A 26,841-nucleotide genomic window follows, 5' to 3' on the forward strand; every position below is an offset into this window, starting at 1 on the left:
TTCAGGTAATGCGGTCCAGTTTATTTAAGGCATCTACAACAAAACATGAAGTAGCCCCATGTAGGAATGAAACATCAAACATACGATAAAAAATAACTATCCTAATTTGGCAAATCTATGAGTTTTCTTGCTCGGAACCAAATTCTGATTGAGAATTCAACTAACACTGAATGAAATACTTAACAGTTCAGAACTCTCCAGAGGAGAAACTTTAAAGCGCAAGATTGACACAAAATACTTATTTTTTTTAAACAATGCACACAAGGTCATGGGCACAGCAATGTGATGCAAGCTCAGGACACTGTAAATGTAAGTGTTGACAAACTGTGACTGTTAGAAAGAATTGAGACAGGCCTGAGCCTTGCTTCAAAGTCTCATTTTTTGGTCTTTCAACTACACATCAATTCAGAACACAGCAGACCCCAAGCCAAAAGAGAAGAGACTGAGAACATGTCATCCCTTGATAACTGCTTGGTACATTGTTCCTCACATGACATGAGGCGAGAACATTCTAGAAAGTGATGCACAATCAGTTGAAGCTCAGTTCAACCTAGACACTACATGGGTCAAAGGCAATTGCATTGTTAGGGTAGGTAACCTTTGGGAGGACTCCAAGTGGAATGATAAAAATAAGACATTTGCACAGGAACAAAACATTTACACTGAGAGTTGAAAGGAGAGGAACATACATACATATAAACAAACAAACAAATAAAAACACGGCTCATCTAAACAAATGTATAGTCTTCAGAAAAATTCATGAGAGCATACAAAAACAAACTAAATGTGCTTTCAGAACATGATTGTGTCTGCTGTTTATATGTTCAGTGTCCAATGATGATAATAATAATAATAATAATAATAATAATAATATTAATAATAATAATAATAACAATGAAAATACATGTAATAATTATCATTATTATTATGGCAATAAGGACACCATTGTGCTGTAGTGGTTGGAGACTAAGCCTCCTGCTACAGTGGTGAAGGAAGGACGGCCTCTGCTGCCCCCATGAATCCTACATGTGGTTAAAAGCACTTTGCTCTTGGACAAATATCCAGTCATCTGCTTTGCTCGGACGAGGACAGAAGAGGCCACTAGCCCTCCTCATCCTCATTTTGGTTTCCCCGAAACACTCGAGCAGTGGGCTGACATTGATGCAAATTAGTTAGTGGATGAGGAGGCAGTGAGAGGCTTCCTACCAGAGGCAATATCAACAGGGCCGGGTGAGTAAATGAACACACGTCAGAATCACCAGCACATCTTCCATAGATACCCACAGTATAGAATATCTCTCAGCTTTCCCTTATTATATCCAGTGATTTAAACCCATCTTTTTATATATGTTGTGATCTCATGTATTTTTTTTTTTTTTTTTACAAATGTACATTCAGTAATATAGCAAAATAGACACTGTATTTAGTACTCAATTACCGAGCAAACAGCAGACTGGGTATCAAGATTCTCTTAACCCATCCTGTCTTTATGATTGTACCATTGAACACAATGGCGGCTCCACTGTCTTAGCCACATACCAAAGTAAAATTAGTAGAGGCGTCAGAAGCTTTATGCCCTCATTTCATCTGAGAGAAAGAGAGAGCAAGAGAAATAAAAAGGATTTTGGCTTTTTAATTGTGTCTCACAATATATAGAACACCACAAATCCCAGTCCACGTGAACACTCACACACTTTCTCTCTCTTTCCCTCTCTTTCTCTCTCTCTCTCTCTCGCTCTTGCTCTGGTGAACATATAACAACAGACATTAAAGGGCACTGTCACGAGTTGGTGGTCTAGGCCAACTTGAGTGTTGCTCCTCTGGTTTTCCTTGCGCCCGCAGGCTGTTTTTCTCCTTTTCCAGTTTCTGTCTTTCTTTTTGTTTCTTTATTTCCATCTTCCTCGAGAGAAGTAAAGTGAGAAAGCATTTTCTGGGACCAGGCAGAGCCAGAGGCCGGGCTTTAGATCTGGGCGGTTCCTCAGGGAGAGTCTTTTGGTCTGTCCTGCCACTCATAGAGAAGTTAGGAGAAGCCGTCACTACGAGGGGGTCTGGGACCGGTCATAGTCCAAGATGAGGCCTTTGATGTGCGACAGTTTTTGATGGAGATATTCGCAATGCTTCTTCTCTTCCCGGTAGTCAGGAAACTTCTGCAGAGGACATGATGGGGGAAAAAAACAACCAGTCAGCATTTTGTGTGTAGTGGGGAACTACATTCCAAGAATCATTAGGGGGAAAATATAGTTCAATAATAACAATATGCTTCAGTTGATATGAACATTTTGCACAGCTCCATAGAACTTTTTATTTATTATTTTTGATTTCTCCTCCATCTATCTACCCATGTCCTTGATTGCCTAGCCTTCTGCCCCCCCCCATCCCCCCACCCCACCCCCATCCCCAACACACACACAAAAAACACACACACTTACATCATCACTGTCATCACCTCACATACATACAGCACACTGCTTGCTACAGTAAGCCTCCTCTACATACTTGCTGCACACTGCCCCCACCTACCCACACACACACTACACACACACACACACACAGTCACTGCTCCACTCCCCTCCCGCCCACACACACATCTTCACTGTCATCACTCACATACATCATACATACAGTACTCTGCTTGCAATAGTAAGTCCCTTCACCATACTTGCAGTACACTCCCCCCCCCCCCTCCCCCCTACATACACAGCACATTATTTAATCAGGAAGCTTCTCCAACACACATCCCCAACATACTTACAGCACACTGCCCCCCCCCCCCCCCCCAATACACAGCACATTGTCTCATGAGGAAGCTTCTCCAACATAGATATTGCACACTGCCCTCTCCCCACATACACAGCACACTATCCCATCTCCCCTGTCATCCCCCCAACACACACACCAAGACCCCTGGCAGTTGGGTTAGCCCCTTGAGCCGTGGATCTGCCCAAGGTTTCTTCCTTGGTAAGGGAGTTTTTCCTTGCCCCTGTTGCTCTTGGGTGCTCCTTGTTGGTGCCCCCCCCCCAATCCCAATCCTCCCCCACCTTTCTTATGCAGCCCTTGCCACTTAATCTACTAAACCCCTCTTCTACTGCACTTTTTACCCCCCCCCATAAATGCACAAATAGGCTGACACCAGACACAATTTCACTGCATTTCTTACTTCCAGTAACTATATGCATGTGACAATAAACTTCCTTGTATCCTTGTATCCTTGTAACATTTAAATCTGAAAAGATATTTGAAATGATTACATACCTTCTTATACCTTTTATACTTCTGGAGGATTTGCTCCTCCATTACCTGAAATATAAAATAAACACTTCAATTAGTTGCAATGCATTGGAATTATTACCAATAAATGAATTTACTGGATTTCAGTTGGAAGAGCAAGCAAAAGAAGAAAGATACAGTGTTTTAAAGGTGCTCTAAGCGATGCTGGGTAACGTCATTTCTGTTGACATTCAAACAAAACAGAGGGCTGTCCGCAGAGATCACATTTTTTTACAGTGTATTCAGGACACAGGCAGCTAGCAGATGGTGAGGTGATGTTTGCTCTAAGTGACAAAAAATGTTTTAGCCTAAAAAACGCGTGGCATCACTTAGAGCACCTTTAAAGGTGCCATGTGTAATGTCCGCCAAAAAATCTATTCATACTCCACATTCCATAAAAGATGGGGCAGTATACCTCCAGAAAGTGAGTTGGTCTACCCTAGAGTAACAACCGAGACACGTGTATTGCAGTTTGGCTGGCAGTTATGTTGCCCGCATACCGCCTCCCATGGCCGAAACTGGTATTATGACACCTGTCGGGTTGTGGCTAGTAATTTAGCATGCTAATTTAGGTTGATCTCTCTGCAGCACTATACCTTGTCATTTTTTTAATGACGTCATCGCCCTTATTTCTTCTCATTCTTTTGATGCGTGTAGCTCATTTTTTGGATATTTGTACCTCAATTCTTACACATGGCACTTTTAAGAGTCTGCTTGCTGCTTGCTGTCAGAGTAGCTGATAAGAACATATTTTGGTCACACACCTTATACTCTTGCGTGCCAGGTGACAGGGTCTTGATCTTGGAGCCCAGCTGAATGAACATCTCCGTAACCTTGCTGATCCGGTCGTGCAAGTCCCTATATTCATCATACTCAGCACAGAAGTCCTCATTATACTGTTGACGCTGTTCACCGCCAGTTATAGTGATGTATTTTCTGTGAAAAGGCACAGTAAAGTTCAAGTAGTGATGAAAGTTCAGGGATTTGTTTATGTGAATACAAGACCTACAAGGCAGGACAAAACAAACATGTGGTCCAACAGAAAAGAGTTTGAGGAACTGGCATTGCTCTCATACACTATACTTATGCATGCGGATGCATGGATCCTGCATTGTAGATAAAAAAAATAAACAATAAGACGATTCATTATGAGGATTTGAGTGTGATCAACACAGCCTTTCTTTGTGCCTTGTAAATTGTCCAAAAGTCTTATACACAATAGTGTAACTGTCCAGGCACACACTTTCCAGCAGGGGGCACTGTCTGCCTATTATCTTTCTCTCTGGTAGGTGATAGACCATGTCTCTAACTCCCATAAGAGGCATACATTGAACATAGACTGTGGTTCATAAACCGAACATGTTTATTCAGCAGTGATATAATCTTTAAATCTGGAGATCAATGCATTATGTATTTAGATAAGGTGCAAGTTAACTTGCAAGAATCAGACTGGAGGGTGGGGTGGGGTGGGGTGGGGGGGGGGGGTAGTTAGTTCATCTGAACTTACATTAAATAGTCAGGGATGTCTGGAGAGCCTTGGCTGACAGGTGTGTTGACCATTTCATGATCTGTAGATACACATGCACGCACGCACACGCACACACACACACACACACACACACACACACATACACACACACACACACACACACACAGAGAGAGAGAGAGAGAGAGAGACCAGAAGAGAGAGAAAAAAGGCAAATGAGTTACAGTAATCTGCCAATGCAAACGTGATAAAGCCCCCATCATTCCTGGCCTGATGGAGTCGTTTATCAGGGCCTGCTGATAAGGGGCCGCTGCACTCAGTGACGAACACGAACGCGAACACGGGGCCAGATTGGGAGGTGTGTACTCAGGGCACGGGCAGGGCTCTCCAGCGTCTGTGCAACCTCGAAGGACCATCGGCCACACAGCTGTTGCGCAGTCAATCATCAACAGAGTTTGCCGTGGGAGCTGGCTGGGCACGGCCAGGAGCTGAGGCAGGCGTCCGACACACACACCACGGCTACCCTCTATCCCTGTGACCCCGTTTGACAAACCTCCGATAAACCCTCTGCTTGGGGAACTTTGCTTTCTGCACTGCTATGTTGGAGATCAGTCAGCACGTAGGTAGCAGACATGGTACTTGTCGGATTGGGTATACAGAATAACGCACCATAAAGGCACTGTAGTTATTCACGTCAATACCTGCCATTTTATTACCATGACAAGAGTTGATTAGTGACTCATGACATCATCCTCTGCCTATAGCTTGGTTATAGTTGGTTAAATATTAGTCTGCTAATAGCATTGTTATTATCTTAAACTATCAAGACTTACATAGGATGTAGGACTCTTCAGTAGTATTCCACTGACATGGCAAAAGAAACATAAAACTAAAATCACAGTTTACCTTTGGGCTTTTTTGTTGATTAAAGCAAAGCATAATCTTATCTTCTTAATTCCCCTTAAAGTATCAGAAAAATAAACAATGGTCTGTTATCGGTCGTGGTGAAAGCCTAGGGAAGCTGTGGTGCAATCAATGCAAATTTGGATGTTCTGAACGAGGATGCTGGGTAACGGGGAGGATGCTGGGTAATGGGTGCCAGAGGGAGAGGGAGAGGAGGGGCATGAGGTTGTGCCTACCATTGAGATTCTCCTGATGGTGTTTCAGATCCGGGCTTGTTTCCACCCACTCTGTTTTTAAGTGCTCACGCTCTTTGTCCTTGTGCTTCTTGGACTTCTTCTTTTTGTGCTGGCCGTTGGCTAGCGGCTGCTCAGTGCATACTGGGGGGTCAGTCCGTCGGGGTTTGGGGCTACTCATCACAGGGATGTCGGGCTGCAGCCGCTCGAGCTTGGCAGCGCTGTCCGGCTCGCCGTGGCCATGGTTGACTCGTGGGTAGAGGCCATTTTGACTGTCCTGAATGCTACTGGTCGTTCGGTCGAAGTCCAGTTTCGTCGGTAAACTACTGTTCCTCGGACCTATCGAGGCGCGGCCCATCGAGGAGCTCAGATGTCCATTGGAAGGTGATTGGAGGGGCAAACTCGGGTCCAGTAACCTTTGCTTCTTGGGAGTCGGACTTTCTGAGTGGTCGGAAGGCACTGGGCGTTTCTGAGTGAAAGAAACACAAAGTGAGAAGGGAGATATACTTTTTCAAAAAGCCCCACAAGCATAACAGAGAGCTGCCACAGCACAGGCCAGTAGCCTAATTGGCTTCCGCAAAATGGCAGTGACAGAACTGCCTCCAGCACAAAAGCAGATGGTACCACACCAAGGGCCTCTTCTGAAAGACTTTCATTTTATCCCTCAGTTAATCAATCAGACTTTATTTCTGTGGCAACTGCTCTTTTTGTACAACAACAACAACAACAACGAAAAAACACAGGTTTTTCAATTTAAGACACAGTGGTTTCAACATTTCTGAAACTAGTGTTTTTCCCTCTTTTACTTGGCTTTTCATGTTTTAAGATTCAGAAAATAAAAGAATTCCTCCGTCTGCCATGTTACCAAAAAGAGTTGAATGTGTGCTCAGAAAAAGCTGGCGTTTCTTTTTATAGGTGTGTATTTACCACAGAGGGATTCTTGACTGGACTGAGCTGGGATGGAGAATCCCCAGGGGTTTTGTGGAATGAATGGCTGGACTGTAAACTCCTCGTCTGGCCGGGACCCAGGGGCTGCAGCTTTCTGTGTGATATCAGAGAAGGAGATGGGAGATTTCATTTCAGCATGTCATGCCCCCACATTCTCACTCTATGACTTCTGCATATTTCAAAAGGAGTTTGTCAGAATGACCATAACTATTTATTGCCATAATTATTATTAACTATGAACAGGAAGGTACCATATATGAAAGGAAGATAAAAAGAATTAGAAAGAGAGAGAGAGAGAGAGAGAGAGAGAGAGAGAGAGAGTTGTAATGTTTACAGAGAGGCAAGAAATTCAAACAGGAAGAAACATTTGTCTCTTGTCAACTTTGGGGATCAAGGTCCACGAACACTCGGCTATTTTGCCAACCATAAAAGCAAACTTCAGCAAATCAACACAGGCACAACGTCCACTCCCATTCAACATACAAACAACAGAGCTACATTTAAAAAAAAAATAATAAATAAATAAACAAACAAATAAATGCACACTGCACTTCTCATTTTCTTTTTCACCACTACCCCACTCATAAAACTCTACACACAAAACTGCTCGGAGGTAGAGAGGAGATTAGGGGACAAGGCCCAATGATCCAACCTGTGTCATGACGTCCAACCTAACCCTAGCCTAACAGTTCCTCGTGCATATCCGGGTAATGATAACATCTGCGGTAGGCAGGCACCAAGCTAAGCAATGTCCTGAGTGGGAAAATAATAAGCCAGATGTGCTTTCTCTCTCTCTCTCTCTCTCTCTCTCTCTCTCTCTCTCTCTCTCTCTTTCTCTCTCTCTCTCTCTCTCTCTCTCTCTCTCTCTCTCTCACACACACACACACACACACACAAACACAGACACACACACAAACACACAAACACAGACACACACACACACAAACACACACTACTGGCAATCTGCTTCCTACAGCTCTTTCCTCAGATAGAGTGCTTTTGTCACACATAAAAATCATTCCAGCCTAGCAGTCTCACTTTGGCCTCCTAAGCTGTAAGTCCAGGGGGGGAAATACCTTTCCAAGTCATACCCAGGAAATCCCACACATGAAACTAGACAATGATAGGTTTCATTGACAAGAAACTATATTTACACATATAACATTATTTTGACATAACAATATTCTCTGTTTCCATATATAGATAACTCTCTTTCATATAAATATGCATACATCTCAGCACATTTGAGTAACTTCAGTCCCAGTGCATTAGTCCCTCTAAGAGTTTTCAGACCTTAAACTCAATAGCACTGCAATGGCAACAGACCGCCTCTGCCAGCACTGTCCCTTGTCACCTCTCATAAAGCCTGAAACTGATGGGAATTAAACAGCATGTGGGAGATGGCAGGCCTCCCCAAAACAATTGATTCTCACTGCCAAAGCTCCATCCTTGGCACAGCGAGTGCTGGCTACCTTTTGTTCTCCTATTGTTTGTGGCTACCGGTAATTGTAGTAACTCATTTGCCTTCTGAATGATTTCATTAGGCAACACCAGGCAACAAAACACCCCCTGCTTTGAGATGCTTATTAACAAAATCCATCTTTGCAGATAAATACACATTTTGTCCTGTTCGTCACAACAGGCTGTCAGTTAGGGACCAAGAGTACAGTCTTGCTGGCTAAATGGCGGTTTGTTGTCCTGGGCACATCACTCTTCCCAATTACTGGAGAAGAGGGGAGCAATTACCTGAGGCAAGCACGGCTTTAATGCTAAAACAGTGTCCTGCTCCAGTGAGCCCTTTGTGACTGGGTCGATAAAGGCCAACACGCCCAACATCAGGGAAATCACTTCATCATCCAAGAAACCTGAACCCTGACCATAAATCCACCATGAAATACCATTAAAGATGAACTATTACAAATGTATTACGTTACAATATATTGATATTTATTCACAGACACTTCTGTCCAACACAGCAGAAAAGTGCCGATATCCATTTTCAGAGCTACATGTTCCCTGGGTATCAGACTATAGAGCTGGTAGCCGTCTGCTGTGCCAAAGGAGTGAGAAGTCCAGTTCATTCAGTCTTTGCCCTTTTCCTTTTCCTCTAATGGACCAAGAACACGCGGCCATGGGGAGCGGGACTCCAGTGTCCGTCTACGATGTGCGAGATGGAGTGGCCAGCAAACCCACCTGGTGAGCAGTCTGTGTATGAGTTGCCTCTCCTCCTCCAAGTAGCCTGGCCAGTCTCTCTGGACCTGCCGGTAGAACTCATCCTTCAGGGTGAAACTGTGCTCTTTGGGGTTGAGTTTTGCCACCTGGGAAACACAGACACAGAACTTCTTGAGAACAACGACTCATGTGGGTTCAATTAAACTGTAGTTATATTCTGTTATCTCATAACTACAGATGATTACAGTCATTTCCACCATCATACATCAATCTCTATTGTCAAAAGTGTGAAATTTATTTCAGCAATTCTGCAATGTAAGCAACCCCACCCTATACCCTCCAGCGCACGCACGCACACACGCACGCACGCACGCACGCACGCACGCACGCACGCACACACATGCATACAGTGTGCACACACAAACACACATACAAATACTGCACCCCTAAGAAACAAAACCTCAAATTTCACCAAGTGTGCGCACACACAAACACATAGGCTACATAAACGCCCCAAAACAGTGCTCCTGCTGGAATTCTACAAACGGGAGAAGCTCCACCCTCTCCACTGTCAAAACATGTCTTCACCTCCAGAGATAATTAAAGCAGAGCCCTAATTACAGCCGTCAGCATTGCACTGCACCACGCCGCAGACTCAGGCGCAGACTCCTTCACGGCTGCAGTGGGACTCCCAGCTACACATGCAGGCAACGCGCAGGACATCGAGCTTATGACGCAGACAGAAAAGCAGCCTATTCACTCTGACTACAAGGAAGTTAAACTGCTGTAATGCTCTCATATATAGTGTGAGGCTATTTTTAAACCAGCTTGGGAAAGACAAGCATGTGTGTGTGTGTGTGTGTGTGTGTGTGTGTGTGTGTGTGTGTGTGCATGTGTGCATGTGTGCGTGTGTGTGTGTGTGTGTGTGTGTGTACGCGTGTGTGTGTACATGTGTGCGCATACATACGCATGTATGTCCATGGGCATGGGCTTATATTGGGCATGTGTGCATATATAATAATAATAATAATAATAATAATAGTAATAATATGAATTTATATACAGACATTTAAGGAACACTACGACCAGAAAACTGGCAGCCTTAACCCTTAACCCCTACAAGCACACCATATGGCAACAGTGGCAAGGAAAAACTCCCATATTCCTGGAAGACAGCTTGAGCAGAACCCGACTTAATAAAGGGAGCCCATCTGCTTCTCAGGTGGAAATAAGCTGCCTGGGTAACTTTACTGATATGGGGCTTGAAGCTTAACTCTATATCTAAGATGACACCTAAGCTTGTTACTTTTGGATTGACCTGGTGTGCCAGGTTTCCAAGTTTACTAAGAACAGTGTCTCGCTTTGATTTTGGTCCAACCAAAAGTACCTCTGTTTTGTCATCATTCAGCTTTAAAAAAATGTAAATACAGTACACTGGACTGCTGTGCTGGTGATGGTGCGACAGGCTCATCCCTGCTTTTCACACTCACCCCAAAACCTTGCCTTCCTTCTCCCCCAATGCACAGGAACGCCAGAACGCCATAATATCAGCATTTGTCATTTGCACATAATCTTAACTGTGTATGTGTGTGTCTATTTAGTGTGTTCACTGTGATGTTCACAAAGATGATACAAAAACGAGTTACCTACAAAATATACCTCAAAAATGGTATAAAATGTGCCTATGTTGTGTCCATGTATTCTGAGTATTCTCCCAGAGGAAAAATATTTTGCCACCCTGCCAGTCTAGCTATGTGTCATTATCTCTTTATCAGAGTAAGCGCTTTCAGACATACGTGTAAGACCGGAGGTTCTGCCGATGTTAAACGGTGGGGCCGTATATCTGAACGACATAACCGGTCATATGGAAGTCCGAATTCACCCGGTGTTTATACTACTCCCCCCCTAGTATTTCCTCCGGACATTATGTAAATGTGCTGTGTCTGAACGAGGAGTAGAACATTCGGTTAAAATCACACCTAGTGAGAGGGCGTGTTGGTGACGTTTCTTTCATGCGTCCATGTGGTTAGATTAGACTTAAATGCCAGTGTTATGATGGAGTGGCATAGTGCTGTCCAGAAAATCTCCAACCTGGAAAGATGCAGACATCACGGAGCTACTGTCCATGAGGGCATACAACATTTTGATAGAACACCTGAAGGGAACGTTAGAGACACGTTAGGCTACAACAGCATGGCAAGGACAAACGAATTCAGAAGACCGAATCATCGCTGAAAAGGCAGTAGCCTATAGCGACGTCGTTGACGACAATAACAGGAGTATTTAATAAATTGTTAGCCAACACGGTTTTCTGTTCATTGATAGCCTTCATGACCTGCTGAGCTCGCTGATATTTGCTGAGCATATATGCCTAGAGAAAATGAAAACGAAGAAAACCCAACTTTGTTCCAAGCTCCTTACGTAAATACACATGGGGAGAGGATGCTTTTGGAAAAAATAAACCATGAAAAAACGAACAACTTCACTGTTATTAATGTTAGTATTTTGTTTGTTGCTTAAAAAACGTTGTATGATCTTGAAGTCTTGAGTTAGCCTACTGAATTGGCTGGTAGCCTACCATAAAGTTTGTGCATGCTCTCTCTCTCCAACGCAAACCAGATTTGGGGTTCTATAGCCTAATTCTGGTACATAATGTTGAAAACAGATAAATGTGTTTATTTGAAGCACACATACAAATACTGCAGGCTAGGTCAATTTCAAGTGCCCACTTACGTGACTAGCCTACTTCAAGTATTAGCCTATGCACAATAGATTTCTTCTTCTTTAGCCTACATAATGCATAGGCTATATTTTGTAAACAAGAAGCAGCTGTGACAGGCAGCGGCCGCATATATTCTGCGTCATGTCTCAGCATCTTGTGAACTCTACAAGCCCCCACCCCTCACTCGACAACCACACGGAGATTCTGTTGTGCGTGTATGTCGTTCACACATACGTCCGTATAAGGTCAGTATTAGGTCCGCAGGTTAGCATCATATCTGAATCATCCGAAGGGTAGGACCTCCGTTTGACAAACCTCCTCATATACTCCGGAGGTTATATCTGAAAGCGCTTAATATCTCTTTATCAGAGTGTTTATGTGTGTGTGTCTGTGTGTGTATGTGTGTGTGTGTCTGTGTGTGTATGTGTGTGTGTGTGTGTGTGTGTGTGTATGTATGTGCATGTGTGTGTGTGTGTGTGCGTGTGTGTGTGTGTGTGTGTGTGAATTACTAAGTGAGTGATTTAGTGTGTGTTATATAACAGGTCCACTCCATCACGTACCTCGTCCAGCACAGCGCTCAGGTCGGCCTTGTCCTTGGGGTTGGCCCTCTCCTTGTCCAACCAAAGCAGCAGCTCGGCCTTCCTGTAGGGCTTTAAGGCCAGCACGTGAATGACCCGGTCCCTCAGGGGCCGCTGGGCCACAGGGCTCGGGGCACCGCTCCTCTTGTTGCTGGGCGAGTGTTTGTTCATGCTGTCTGCAGATGAGGGCAGGCCCTGCTTTCTCTTTATCTTCCCCCATTTATCTGTAGGACAGGAAGATGAACAAGAGGCAGACGAGGAAGAGGATGAGGAGGCATGAGAAGAAGAAGAAGAAGAAGAAGAAGAAGAAGAAGAAGAAGAAGAAGGAAAAGAAGAGAAGGAAAAGAGACCAACCATGAATGACCACTCACTTGTTGACTTTAACTGTGGGCTTTGGTGTTCATATTTCAAGTAAATCAATTGACACACACAAACACACACACATACACACACACACATACACACACACACACACACACACACACACACACCCTGAGGCTGAAAAGCCCTGTGGCCAGGAAGGGCCCCTAAATGGGACCTAAATGAGAGAAGGATTAGGGCTATCCCAAATGCCTTCTTCTCTCTCAAAGGACGAAGCCTCTTCAAATATCACTGCACCACACAGCTGGCAGGTGAGGCTGGCTGGGCTGTCGTTGTGCCAAAACAAAGCCATGGATGCAGGTGGGGGGGTTGGGGGTTTGGAGGGGTTGAAATTAGACACACAGGATGTGGCCGATGTTGCACTTTGCCTTGAAGGATAATGATGTCTGGGCTGCTTACAGTACTGCAAACACCCACACGCCGGAACGGCACATCACGCTCAGGAAATGTGCCTTTAAAACAAACACACTGGCACAGGACTCGCATGACCTCGTCCACTGAGTCACACACACACACACACACACACACACACACACACACACACACACACACACACACACACACACACACACACACACACACACACACACACACACACACACACACACACACACACAAATTAGAGTGTGCATGAACAAACACACATCCAACATTCATACACACGTGCGCACAAACACGCGTACACACACACCTGGCCTTGCACCCAAACACACACACACTTAAGGGTTGGTGTGCAGTGTGTGTGAGGACTGAAGTGTGTGAGAGGGGACTGCTGAGCGTAACCTTCCTGCTTTCTCCTGTGCAAACAGTGGGCCACCGAAGCCAACCCCCGAGCCTTGCATGCCGGGCCCTTTTCCGCCCCGCGCCGACCACGCTAATACACCTGGAGCCTGGCCAGCAGGACACGGCAGCACTAATAGATATCGGCCCACGCGTAATCCCATTAGAACTTTAAGCCTAGCTTTAGAGGTTGCCACAGGACAACGCAACACAGCCAGTCTATGGGGTTCGGAACATGTCCAAATAAATCCTTCTCTGCTTTTATGTAATTTCTAATACACTGAACAGTTCTCACTGTGACGTCGCAGGAATAATGACATCGAAGCCGTGCTCAGTGGATCAAGTTCAGGCTTTACACTGTTTTGAACACAGACTACACCGGTTTCTGTACAAAAAAAAATAATGTGCCTGTGTTTTTCCGAAACTCAGAGCAGGCTATATTTGATAATAGCTTGGGGGATGGAAAACGGTGGCGCCTGACGGGGCTGTCCTTGATGTCTCGACGTGTTGAGTCTCACAAGGGAGGCAGAATTAAATCATGCATATCTAAAACTCAAATGGCAAAATACCAATCAATTTGTTTCCTCTGGGCACATGGCATTTCCTTAAAATCAGAAAGTCATAATTTGATAACACTTCAGTTTTGGGAACACATGTTAAACATTAACCATCACTACACATATGATAGGTCTTTATTCAGCAATTTCTTATTCTTACTGAATAGGTGATTTATTCAGGACAAATCCTTGATAAGCAACTAGTTGGTCTTGATCTAAGGTTATTGACATGTAGTATGGATCAAAATAGAAACTTAACAGCTTTGTAATGCTATAAGTCATATAATAAGTCACATATTCGGACAGTGCATTAGGAGTCTATCAACTCTATTTTGATCCATACTATATACCAGTAACCTTAGATCAGGACCAACTAGTTGCTTATTAAGGATTTACCAAAACATAAATAACCTATTGATTAAGAATAAAAAAAATGGTTCAATAAAGACCTAATAAATGTGCAATGACCTTGTTGAGCACTAATACATTAGTTATGTGTTAATGGTTAACATGTGTCTCCTGAACTGAAGTGTCACCCATGATTCATAATCAGATGCTAGCCTACATGCATATAACATGTACTGGCATGATTTCAGATTAGCTGGGGAGTCACTCCAAAAAACACAATACAAGTGAATTCCAACAGATTTATAAAGGCTATCTCACCACCGGCAAACACATTTGACAGATTACGCCAACAGAAATTTACATTCTCAGTTCCTAGGAGGTGAAAACCACAAGGGTGGTCCACCGGCAGCCGACTAAAACACACAGTTTCACCTTCCTCCCATGAGGAGCTGTCCGTCAGACCACAGAAGCACACCCTACACGTCACTCCCATCAATCTGTGGCGCAGATGTGTGAGGGAATGAACCATCCTTTACCAGCTCAGCCCTCACTCAAGCGTTGGCTATTGTAAGGTGAAGCCAATAATAACCATGGGTATAGTTGATGAGGGCATTGACCGCATGTGGCTGACGGAACGGAAATATAACAAGTTCATCAAGGACTTAAGGAATCTCGACAAGCAGGTATTAGGCCATTGTCGCCATTTACAGAGCGGTACTCAAGAACATAGGATGTTGGTAGCATAACTCACTCTCAATACTCTATCCATACACATGTGACAGGTCAAAAACAGCATGAGAAAGATAATATCTTATCATCAAAGGAAAACAGTGAGTTGCACTACATGTTCAAGTCAACTTTTACATTGAAAACAAACGTGACCTTAACTTGTATAAATAAATCGAAGCCACCTCCCCTATACCTGCCATACATTTAAAGTGGCCTGAAAGCTATGATTCCGGGGTGGTATTTAGGATCCCTCTAGGGAGTGAGTGTACCATTACTAGACCACAGAAATACAGTCTGTCACCACAGGGAGCTTTACTGTGTGGCACAACATCACAAATGCAGCCCGAGACCTCATTCCTGCCTTCACAAAACAATGTCTCCTAGGACTTAGACAGAGTGGATGCCTGCAACATGTTTTCAGCAAGGTCCGACTATCAACGAGGAGACAAAATGGCGACAGCGCAAACATGTTTTTCTCCCTCTGCCATGGAGCATTACATCCATATATAAACACTTTCTCCTAAAGGTCTACTGGCTCACATTTATCCAGCCAAACCAACACCACTGTGCTTCCATGCACACACCTCCCAGTAGGTGACTGTACATCCGTCACCCCAGACAGCGGGGAGAAATTCTCTGAGACGCCAGTCCAGTGGTGGTGGGTCCCCCCCTGCCTCTGCCACTTAGGGGGAATTATGGACTTTGCTTCAGAGGACCCCCATGTATAATTCAGCGCTTCTGCAGATGAAAACTAATTGAATCCCAGCCACGGTAATTAAAATCTCAGGCTAAACTTCATCCACCCAGCATGAGACTTGTTAGCGCATACTTCTGGCAAATCTCAGTCACATTAATGGAGAAAATCTCTGGCCTTGTGCCTAAGCGATTCAGATAAATGAGCTGGATGAGAGAGAGAGAAGACAAAAGAACAAAGGGCCGCCAAACATGGCATAGTATCCCGTTAACAGTGATCAGTGTTGAATATCCAGGGACATTTACTCCAAAGGCAAAACAGTGAGTAAAAATAGCCTATTGCTTTTAGAGTAGTCAAAACACTTTAAGGAGGCGATCTCTTCAGCTTCAACAAAAAATCACTTTCAAGAGGCAGAGAAATGGAGGAGAGAGCAGCTTGCAAGGCCGTGCACAGCATAGGGTACTTACTGAGATTCGTGGAGCCTGGCTTTATCTCGATGGCCGACCTGCTCATGATGTCTTTCTCCACCTGGGACATGCGCTCGCGGGTCATCTGGTAGGAGTCATCCGTGGCACAAACCGTGATCTTGTCCTGGATGCTCCCCTGGCTCTCCAGATGTTCCCAGCCGTCCCTGAGGAGGGGAGAGGTGAGAAAGAGGGTGGTTTAGGGCCTTGACTGTCCCCCACATGAGTCCAAATAGTCTCACACACACACACACACACACACACACACACACACACACACACACACACACACACACACACACACACACACACACACACACACACACACACACACACACACACACACACACACACACACACACACACACACACACACACTACCCATAGTGTGATATCCACACCATTTTTGCCATAAATGTCCCCTGTTACACACTTTGACACTAATCTTGTCAGATCTTTTGTGAGAATTTTTTAAGTTTCATTGTTTTCAAATAAGAAAACATGCATTGTGTACCAAATAAGACAAGACACACATGTCTATGGTAGAACATGGGTGTACAGTGTATCTATGACAATGTATCATCAACAAAGCAACCGGAAGGTGAATGACTAATCTCTGACTAACACTCATGACCGGTTCTGTGACAACAGTTTACATTTCCCACATCTAATATGCAGCCATTATTCCGAGGAACAAGTGAGCCATTGTAAAACCACAAGACTCCTTTGAGTTGCTTCAAACCAGCACCACTCTCTGACCAAGTAACAAGCCCTTTGGACCAGAGCTGACCACTAATACAGTGATGTCATCATGGGTTGAAAGGTCACGTTGTGTTCTTTTGGAGTTGTAAACAATTCACCCTCAGTTACTTTATTTTTATTTTTATTTTACAGTTTTTGTTTTAAATAAGAAATCTAAACACCTAAAAACAAATTTTCCTAACAGCAAGGTGTATGTATGACATTAATGTCCCATAACATTTTCCACTGTGTGGAAGTTGTATACCATGAGCATTCCTGTGTAGGCCAGTGTTCTTACCCCAAGCCATACTGGTGAATACAGTCAAAGCTGGCCTGAGGTTTGTCCTTGCTGTCGCTGGACAGGTAGAAGGAGAAGACACGCAGTGCATCGGGTGCCTCTGGAGTGCCAGCAGGAATTTTGATGTACTGGAGAGAGAGACAACAGGCTGTTAGACATGGTGCTCCCATTTCACAGTCTACCTACAGATTCACATAATAAATAGTTGTGTGTACTTTAAATGTACACATTATATTACATATTATTATATTACAGTAATCACGTATTATTACAATGTATTATTACAATGCATATTGAAGCCTACTGGTTAGCGTTTCGGACTTGTAACCGGAGGGGTTGCCGGTTCGAACCCTGACCAGTAGGCACGGCTGAAGTGCCCTTGAGCAAGGCACCTAACCCCTCACTGTTCCCCGAGCGCCGCTGTTGTTGCAGGCAGCTCACTGCGTCGAGATTAGTGTGTGTTCACTGTGTGCTGAGTGTGTTTCACTAATTCACGGATTGGGATAAATGAAGAGACCAAATTTCCCTCACGGGATCAAAAGAGTATATCTACTTATACTTATACTTATACTTAGACACAAAAGTCACAAATTATAGTCTAATACATAAAATAAACAGAAATGTTATAACAGTATATACTTAAAAGTACATCACGTCAGTTAATTCAATAAAAGATAACACAGTAATGAAGAAAACATAACGGTGGCCAATGAGGTAGAGATGATGTTGGGTGTGTGCAATCAAAGTGATTAACAAATTCACAGCTCTCAAATCCATGTTGTCATGCACCACCCTAGGTTTCCATCTGCTTTTGTTGAGATAAATATTCAGATTGCAGCTATCAAAGACAACATACAGTAATTGGCACACCACATAGAGAGCCTCATCTCTTTTTAAGTTGGTCATCAATTAACAATTTCATTAAAATGCAAAGTCTGCCTGCCTGGAGTGTGCTATGATTGGAACGTGCTAAACGCTGGGATGAAGTATGGCTTCTCTGACGCCTAATGCCAGCGCTGTTGCACATATAAGCTGATTTATCACTTGGGAGAAACGATCCACCATTCCAGCCCGAATCCTGTTAACATTAGACTGATGGCATGGGTGAATGATAGCGTACAGCTACGTAATACATGTTTTGCTTAGAGAAAGAGGGGGAGAGATAGGCAGAAAGAAAGAGAGAGAGAGAGAGTGAGAGCGAGAGAGAGAGATAGATAGAGAGAGAGAGAGAGAGAGAGAGAGAGAGAGAGAGAGACAACAGTGCTCATCTTATAGCCCTGACTCTGAGTGCTGTGTCCTCGCACAGCAATTAAGATCATCAGTCATCTCCGCAGCACTTACTGTGCACAGCGTGCTGTGTACTTGCCCGCCTCTAACACCAGACGGGAGTCTCGCAATGGACCAAAACAACACCACTTCATCTGCTAACATATTTTTCTCGACAGCAGCTATGACAGCGATCCATGTGTTTCAGTAGGTCACTCTCTGTGCTGGTATCAGATGACCGAATCGTGACTCAAACGGGGAATATTAATGCAGCACTCCGGGGAAACAACAACAAAAACAGTAGATAGTGGGCGATGATTAGGCGAGCAGGCAGTCAAAATGGAACATCCCTTTAAGCTGTGGGTAACTGAAGAGCCAGGTATTATTATAAAGACAGAGTCCACTCAATATGAGCCCATCTACACAGGTATTATGGCTGCAAATCCCAGCCCTTGTTGGGCAGACATTTTGGAGACATGGAGATGTGGGCCCACCTCCTTCCCTGGGTCAGCCAGCCAAGATACACTTCAGTTCACTGCCTGATCCTTCTCTATAGTTTTTCCTTTCTCTCTCTCTCTCTCTTGCTTTCTTTCTTTGTTTCTTCCCTACTTTCTTCATCTCCTTTTCTCATTCTCTCTCTCTCTCTCTGTCTTCCTCATAAATACACACACACAGAGAAAGAGAGAATGAGAAGGAGAGACAGAGAGGGAGAGAGAGAGAGAGAGAGAGAGAGAGAGAGAGAGAGAGAAAGAGTGAGCCCACCCCTTTGTGGCAAACTCCTGGAAGCCAACCATTTCTGAGCAAGGCTGCTTTCATATCTTGCACCTGTGTGTGAGAAGCACAAGCCAGGACTCGCTCTTTCAGCTGACAGAGCGCTTCAGCTCTCTGTGTGTCATTCGGCTCTAAACAACGCGGCCGTGCCAAAGGGGGCCCATCTATTATGGTGGCAAACGTGTGGAGAGCCCACAGCCATGCCGTGGGAAGCCCCCTGTTTGCTGTAAGGATGCCCACTGTGTGTGTGTGTGTGTGTGTGTGTGTGTGTGTGTGTGTGTGTGTGTGTGTGTGTATGTGTGTGTGTGCGTGCGCATGCGTGTGCGTGTGTGTGTGTGTGTTTGAGCCTGTCCCAGGAGTTCGACTCTTTGCCTCAAATGGCTGTTGTCTCCCTTATTAGTCCAAGCCTATCATCTATGGTGTATTTTCCTCTGTAGTATCAAGGGGCTGATATCACTAGAGGCCCTCTCCTGTGTGGGTATATGCTTGCACTCATGAGGATTTGTTACCTGACTGTAAATACACTGTTTCAAGAATAAATACATAATACCATTTATAATACACGTAGCATTATAGTGAAGTGAATATTGTCACGCAACACAGGGTATTTGGGTGGAAACAGTCTTCACAAACAAAAAGGGGGAAAAAAATATATTTCTTTGGCATCTGGAAAACTTCAGCCTGTCACTGAATCATATATCAATGATTCCACAAAACTATGCTACCCTGATGGCCCCTGGTTGAACGTGCATTAACTTGACTGTGCCCCCCCCCCCCCGGTGTTACTGTGCTTCGAGCAGCGCGGTTATGTAATACTGTAACTGATTTCATCTGGCCCAAAGCTGATCTCAAGTAAACTTACCCCTGCAGCCTGTTTGTTGATATGCGATGTGCCACAGGTGCCAGCTCAAAGTCCTTTGAAAGCGATATGAAAACTGGACGGGCCTTGTGGGGCCACGTTACTCAGCCTGGACAAGGATGATCTTGCAAACTGGGCAACACCATCTGTGTAACTTACTGCCAGCAGTCAGGAGTGTGTGTTTGTGTGTAGTCTCTCTCTCTCTTTCTCTCTCTTTCTCTCTCTCTCTCTCTCTCTCTCTCTCTCCCTCTCTGTGAGCGTGTGCATGCACATGTGTGCATAGAGGCCAGTCTCTAAGAGCTCCTTGTTCATTCAGAGTCTACAGTATATCTCCTACATGTTCTATGCCTGAATAGCAGCTTCCCCTGCTGCACATGTGGAGAACTCTTACTCATACAGTAGAGAGAAAACACTAAAGACAGACCTAGAAACCTACTTTCATTCAAAGGAAACTAGTTCCACATACATGCTTGTTAAGCAACAGGTACTGTTGTGTCCTGAAAAAAATGAGGAACTAACCGTCCTTCAGCAATAGCCTGAGGCTATAATACATACTGAAATTGATGGACAGTTTTGTAGAAGCAGTGTCCTAGATTCAATAGGGAAAGACTGTGTCCATGTGCCTTATTATGTCTCTATGCTGGCATCATTTTGGAAGGTAATTAAATTCAGCAATGTTAACATGCTGTCATTCTGACTGTTTTTTCTTCTTTTTGTTTGGAAAGAAGAATTATATGCATAATTGCAAGATGCAAATTAGATTTAGTCTTTCACTTGTTACATGCCACCTAAATAAATGTCAATTTAATAAACTCTTTTCAAGAGGCATTCAGACACAAGTGAACAGCAGCAGCAGCGGCTAAGTGATCTTTCCACCAGCCTTTTAGCAGAGTGCCAGTAGCGAGCCAGAGGCGCTTTTTTTCAGTGTTTTTAGAGGTCTGTGTTGGAACAACTGAGGCAGTGGTTACGAGAGGGTGAGCATGGGCCTCGGCCTGGGCCTATGCCTGTATGTGTTTGTGTTTGTGTACGCATGTGTGTACGTGTGTGTGTGTGTGTGTGTGTGTGTGTGTGCACATGTGTGTGGTGCATGGGTCTTGTTGAGGGCAGTACCACTCCGGTCTCACTGGAGTCTTTGTCTGCTGAGGGTACACAGTGAGTGGAAAAGGAGCCAGACAGATTCTTCAGTGAGCTTGTTAACATCTAACTTCATTTGGCCACTAGAGGAAAAAAAGTTACAGCCAACCAAAACAAACTGAAATCATAAAAACAAAAGAAAAATCTACAGTAAATGTCTGCCTTAAATACAATTACAGTGAATGTCAAACAAGAGATATGTGTTTAATAATATAATGTGTAATAACTACTCAGTTAAGTAATATTATTTATGAATACCTCTTAGCCTTAAGTCATACCCTGGTCCACCCAAAGTTCTTGACGGACTAATACTTAAAGCACTACAAAATAAGCCGGCTAAATGCAGAATGTCTTTGGAGCCTTTTAGAAATAAAAATGTTGGAAATGGAAATGTCTAACATGCATCATGAAACATCAGGTTTGAAAGGCTATTTTGTTTAAATAGACCATGACCATGTTTTCATTTAGGCAGACATCCCTAAATAAGCTATTACTATGAACTGAACAAGAACACAAAAAATCTGTTGTCATGGTTTTGTTTTTGTCCTTTAATTGTATGCTGAGTCTTCGGTTAATACCACACACTCACAGTAATGTTTCCCTTTTATTACGACCACTACAACAAACAGAGGCGAGTCGCTGGGCCTTGGAGCTGCCTCTCCAGTTCTCTGTGGCGGCTGATTGATTCCCCGGCTCACTGGCGGAGAGCACACTGCCCGGGGCAGATGTGGCGAACAGGACTCTAGCTGTCACAAATGCCCAGTCATGCAGCACAGCCATAAGCAGTCTCTGTGGTGTGTAGCCAATAGCAGCTCCTCTTCCAGCCTCGCAACCCTATCCCTTCCCTACCCCCTCTCTCTGCGCGCACACACGCACATACACACACGCACATAAACACACACGCACACACACACACACCCTAGCCCCCAACAGCATGCACCCTGACCCACCCCCATCACTGCTCAAAGCACAACATACACGGCGGCAACCAATAAAACCTATGGACTCTTCAGGCACCAGACTGACCGCTCTCGTGGTGACCTACTTCTATCCCCCTCTGAGATGCTGTGACAGCACTTTTTGTAGGTCTAATTGAGACCCATCATCAGCCCTCTTCCCTTCAAAATGCATCAGGGTAAATAAAGGGAGCCCAAGTCAACACTTTCCTCGGCCGTCATTGCCGCTGAGGTCTGTCCAAAGTGGTAGCTGTCATTTCCAAAATTACAAGCAACAAGTCACTGAAAGGGGCTCCAGAACTAGGTCACGGCACAGAGTTTCACAGTCGACAGTGATTTGTGTTTCAAACGGCTGCGCTCATTAACAAAAGCGCAGTGGTCCGCAGGCGAGAGTTTAGCTGAGGATTTACAGTCCTTAACCACTACTCTACCCCACCCCCATCCCCACCTCTCTGTCTCAAAAAAAAAAATCTAACAACCTAAAACAATGCTCCCACCTCACCACCATCGTAAGCCCCCCCACACACACAGACACAACCCCCCCATCCATTTCCAACCACCCTTGCCACCCCCATAGCCCCCCTGGCCAAGTGTCGCATTTGCGATTCGCCCCCCAGCCACCGCCCCCCCCCCCCATCCCCAGGACCATACACACTTCACATTCTAATTCTAATCAATGTCACTCAGGTCAGTCTGTGACGAGGTCGACCTCTTTTATACACGCCTTCCTTCTCAATCTTCATAACCATATGCCATTTAACCCATTAGTTGCCAGCTCCGCTCTCCGGGGGAATATAGCCTTGCAGTTTCCAGGCTCCTGGATCACAACAGTGGCTTTTTACCATCGGATGGGAATAGGAGATTGAGGGCCCATAAAACATGGCACTGCTGTAACGCCAACTGGACACAGAGGAACACAGAGGAACACAGAGGAACACAGAGGAAAGGAATGGGGGGGGGGGGGCGTCCCTGGTGAGAGCGGCCACACTGACACTGACACTGACAATGCTTCCACGCCTTTGACAAATCGCCTTTCAGGGAACAAGTTAAATAGTATCATTCTGCGAGACAACATTTGAATTCTCACCAAGTAAAATACCATATGCCCTTAAGACACAGGTTTCTTATGTGATTGGGACATAGGTCTTTTTTTCCTTTTCTGAAGATGAAACACCACCAACGTTGGTTGGTAAACTAATATTTGATGCCTCACACATCATATCAGAAAGTATTGATTCAATCTTGTTTGTGTGTGTGTGTGTGTGTGTGTGTGTGTGTGTGTGTGTGTGTGTGTGTGTGTGTGTGTGTGTGCACGTGTGCACGTGTGCACGTGTGCGTGTTTGTAAGTAGGGCCCTTGAAGCCATGTTTCAACATGCTGTCTTTCATTAAGGCCCAGTATGGTATTATTATCACAACCTATCAACAGGGCAGAAATATATTTTACTCCATGCACACACACACACACACACACACATACACACACACACACACACACACACACACACACACACTACACTGTGTGCATTATGAGAAGAAAGCTAAACCGGCCTAGGTTTCTCTACTGTATGTACTAAAGACTACAGCATGCGGACAGAGCAAGAGGTACAGAGCACACACGAGAGAGAGCAAGTCAAAAAGAGAGTGTGAGAGAGAGAGAGAGAGAGAGTGAGGAAGACCAAAGTCTGCCCAAAGACCCAGAGAGCGTGCTCACAGTAGGCTAAGTTTGGCCCCTGGAGCAAGAGGCCGCTGCTGCCAAATGGCATCAGATTGACAATCCTCGGCACCTTGTCAGGATTAGTCCTCGACCCGCGGAGGGTGCGCAGTCACATACAATCGCTCCCTGTGTGGCTCTGGCTCCGGCCACATCTGCTGCGCCCCGGCCTGCGTGTGTGTGTGTGTGTGTGTGTGTGTGTGTGTGTGTATCTTTATGTCTATGTGTGTGTGTGTGTGTGTGTGTGTGTGTTTGGAGATGTCAAATACTTGCAGGCTGTTGTAAGGTGTGAACCGGACTGGAACAGAACAACTTGGCGGGGGCTTTGCCGTTGGAGAGGAGACAAAGGGCATGCTCAGTGGTGGCCGCCAAACATCTCCAAACAACCCCTTCGTAACCCCCCCGACACACACACACACACACGTACACACACATGTACACACACACGTACACACACACACACACACACACACACACACACACATCCCTACCACCTTCACCCTCACTCTCCATGAGCACATTAAAAGTGCTCATACTTTTTTTATAAGGTTATGTAATATACTCTAGCATCAGGCTGACGGTAAATGTCAGATGAACAGAAAAAAAAACACATTCTGTTTAATAGGGACACTCTAAACATTTTTTCTTTTTCGTTTTGTGTGGTGAATCACACATCTGTTAGGAAAGAAAGTCATATTATTTCAAGTGCTGTTTTTCACCAGTCTGCAACTGAGACTATGCTACTAGAAGACCAAAGAGACAACGGTTTTCAAGGGGCCTGATATAACCATTCCTTCCAGAGATTCTCTGTAAAGAGCACAGGCTTGATTTCATACAATACACCAAACATTTAGGCGTCTTTTATAATGAAGACAAGACAGGTCAGGAAGAGGACCAGAATAAGTCGAAAATGTTTTTCAGCGAGAAACGAAGAAGAAATAGCCCTTTCATTTTCATTTCATCACGCGAGTTGCCATGGCCAAAATGACAAGGCTGAAATAGAGAGCTGCTATTGCGTGGCGGCGTAATTGCTGTGCTATAATTCTCTGCCTGTGCTCCCATCCACCTTCATAGGCAGCCCTGCCTGCTATCCATCTCTGTTCCAAGCCCAGTCCCACTCGCTCCCTCGCCCCCTCCCTCCCTCCCACACTAAATTTAGACTGACTTTAACCCTAACAGGCTATAACCAAATTGCAACTGAAATTAACATTTCGGTCAAAGGGACTATGACTAAACACCCATCTGAGGAAGCCTGCCAGGGCAAGCGTTGTCTTCTGCCCTGCACTGACCGTGTCTCCGCTGCCACCACTCTCGGCCATTGTTCCCCGCTCGCCGCGCGTCTCAGTCACGGTTTCCCGGAGACGTCTGCCTTTTGTTCTATCTGCTGAGCCACATGCGATGGCACGACGATGCAACTGTTTTATTCATGAACGACGAGGACATGGGGGCCTGGGGAAAGGAAGGGAAGGGAGGGGTGGGGTTTGGGGGTTGGGGTGGGGGATGCATCCTCGCCTCCCCAAATCAGTCCTGGCCCATGACACCAACAGACACCACTTTACCGTCCCCCTCTCTTTGGAAGGTTTTTTTTTTGTCTCTTTTAAGCCACTCAAGCAAGAGGGATAGAGGATGGGGGGTTGGTTGGATACGCCCGAGAAATGGGGCTCACAATTGCCTCTCGTCTCCAGTGGGATCCTCTAAAGCAAGGGAATAGAAACAGCAAAAAATGTGAGCAAGCAAGCCAGCATTCCTCTCCATAGTTACCACCCACCAACAGTGACATTTTGGCTGCAGGTCAGAGAATGAAAAAAAAGAGAGAGAAAGAAAATAGAAGGATGTGGCTAACAAGTGGCATTATGAGGGAACACATGATTACAAGGACAAACGCAAACAATAGATGATAATTCAGGGACAGGGAGCAGCAGAGGAAACCCTGCCATACAGCTGATGAGTTCCACAACGCCGCGTGCATTGTTGTTTTAACATGTGATTAAAGACTCTTCTGTGGCTCGTAACTGGAGAGTGCAACCCAGGCAATTCAGCTCCCTTCTTTCCCTGTTTCATATTGCGCTCTTCTGTCATTTCTCTTCAAAGAATAGAAGAGAGAGTGAGAGAGAGAGAGAGAGAGAGAGAGAGAGATTTGAAGCTAGCTCCTGTTCTGGAAGTCAGTTACACTTGTGGGGGTTGGCCAGAGGTGGGGAGGAGGGGGGGGGGGTCTGTAGCGGTATGGGGGTGGGGTGGAAGAGAGGTTTGGCAAGCGTGGAACTGGGGGTGGGGTATTGTCGGGACTGCTCCATCCCCTAAGGTATCGCCTTGGATGCCAAGCAAAATCTGCCTCTTCCCAGCACCTGGGGGCTGATCTGTCAAGCGCAGCACACGCTGGGTGACCATGGCTTGGCTATCCTTTCAAATGCCCCCTTCCCCTCTGCAACAACTAGATGGGGGGGAGGAGGAATAAGAAGGAGAGGGAGAAGGGGAAAGAGAAGAAGAAGAAGAAGAAGAAAAAGAAGAAGAAGGCAGGACTACCGACAGCTTTGTCTTTCTTTCTTTCTTTCTTTCTTTCTTCTCCCTTCATTCAGACAGAATAAAAACAGAAGCTACCTCCTCCTCCTCTTCCTCCTCCCCATCAGTTACTATAGTGACGGGGGATGAGGGAATTCCACGACCCCTTAACATGGGGGTGTCTGATCATTTAACACTGTAGTATGGAGCATGATAAAGCTGCGGATTCATTTGAAGCATATGTGTTTGTTTTCCACATGCGAGCCTTTAAGACATAACCTAAGCCTCTAAACATGATGGAATTAAAATCAGAATCACTCTCTCACTTGAAGATTTCATTTTT

The 26,841-nt window shown here is 45.0% G+C and overlaps 1 protein-coding gene across 1 annotated transcript in view; it reads right to left on the minus strand.

Annotated features, from left to right (window-relative positions):
• The window catches only part of LOC143099314 (RNA polymerase II elongation factor ELL2), a 35,720-nt gene continuing 8,879 nt past the window's right edge, over positions 1-26,841 (minus strand). The window contains exons 3-12 of the mRNA XM_076262394.1: positions 17,302-17,429; positions 16,266-16,429; positions 12,292-12,533; positions 9,031-9,155; positions 6,817-6,931; positions 5,893-6,358; positions 4,775-4,835; positions 4,032-4,203; positions 3,253-3,297; positions 1-2,147 (exon numbers count right to left, since the gene is read on the minus strand). Coding sequence (XP_076118509.1) covers positions 2,037-2,147; positions 3,253-3,297; positions 4,032-4,203; positions 4,775-4,835; positions 5,893-6,358; positions 6,817-6,931; positions 9,031-9,155; positions 12,292-12,533; positions 16,266-16,429; positions 17,302-17,429 — 1,629 coding nt within the window. The 3' untranslated portion in view covers positions 1-2,036. The remainder of the gene's footprint in view (positions 2,148-3,252; positions 3,298-4,031; positions 4,204-4,774; positions 4,836-5,892; positions 6,359-6,816; positions 6,932-9,030; positions 9,156-12,291; positions 12,534-16,265; positions 16,430-17,301; positions 17,430-26,841) is intronic.

Source organism: Alosa pseudoharengus, unplaced genomic scaffold (assembly GCF_046254945.1).
Source record: "Alosa pseudoharengus isolate Yale_2024_CS ecotype anadromous, Long Island Sound unplaced genomic scaffold, YU_APseudo_1.1 YU_APseudo_1.1_scf_10, whole genome shotgun sequence".
NCBI lineage: Eukaryota > Metazoa > Chordata > Actinopteri > Clupeiformes > Clupeidae > Alosa > Alosa pseudoharengus.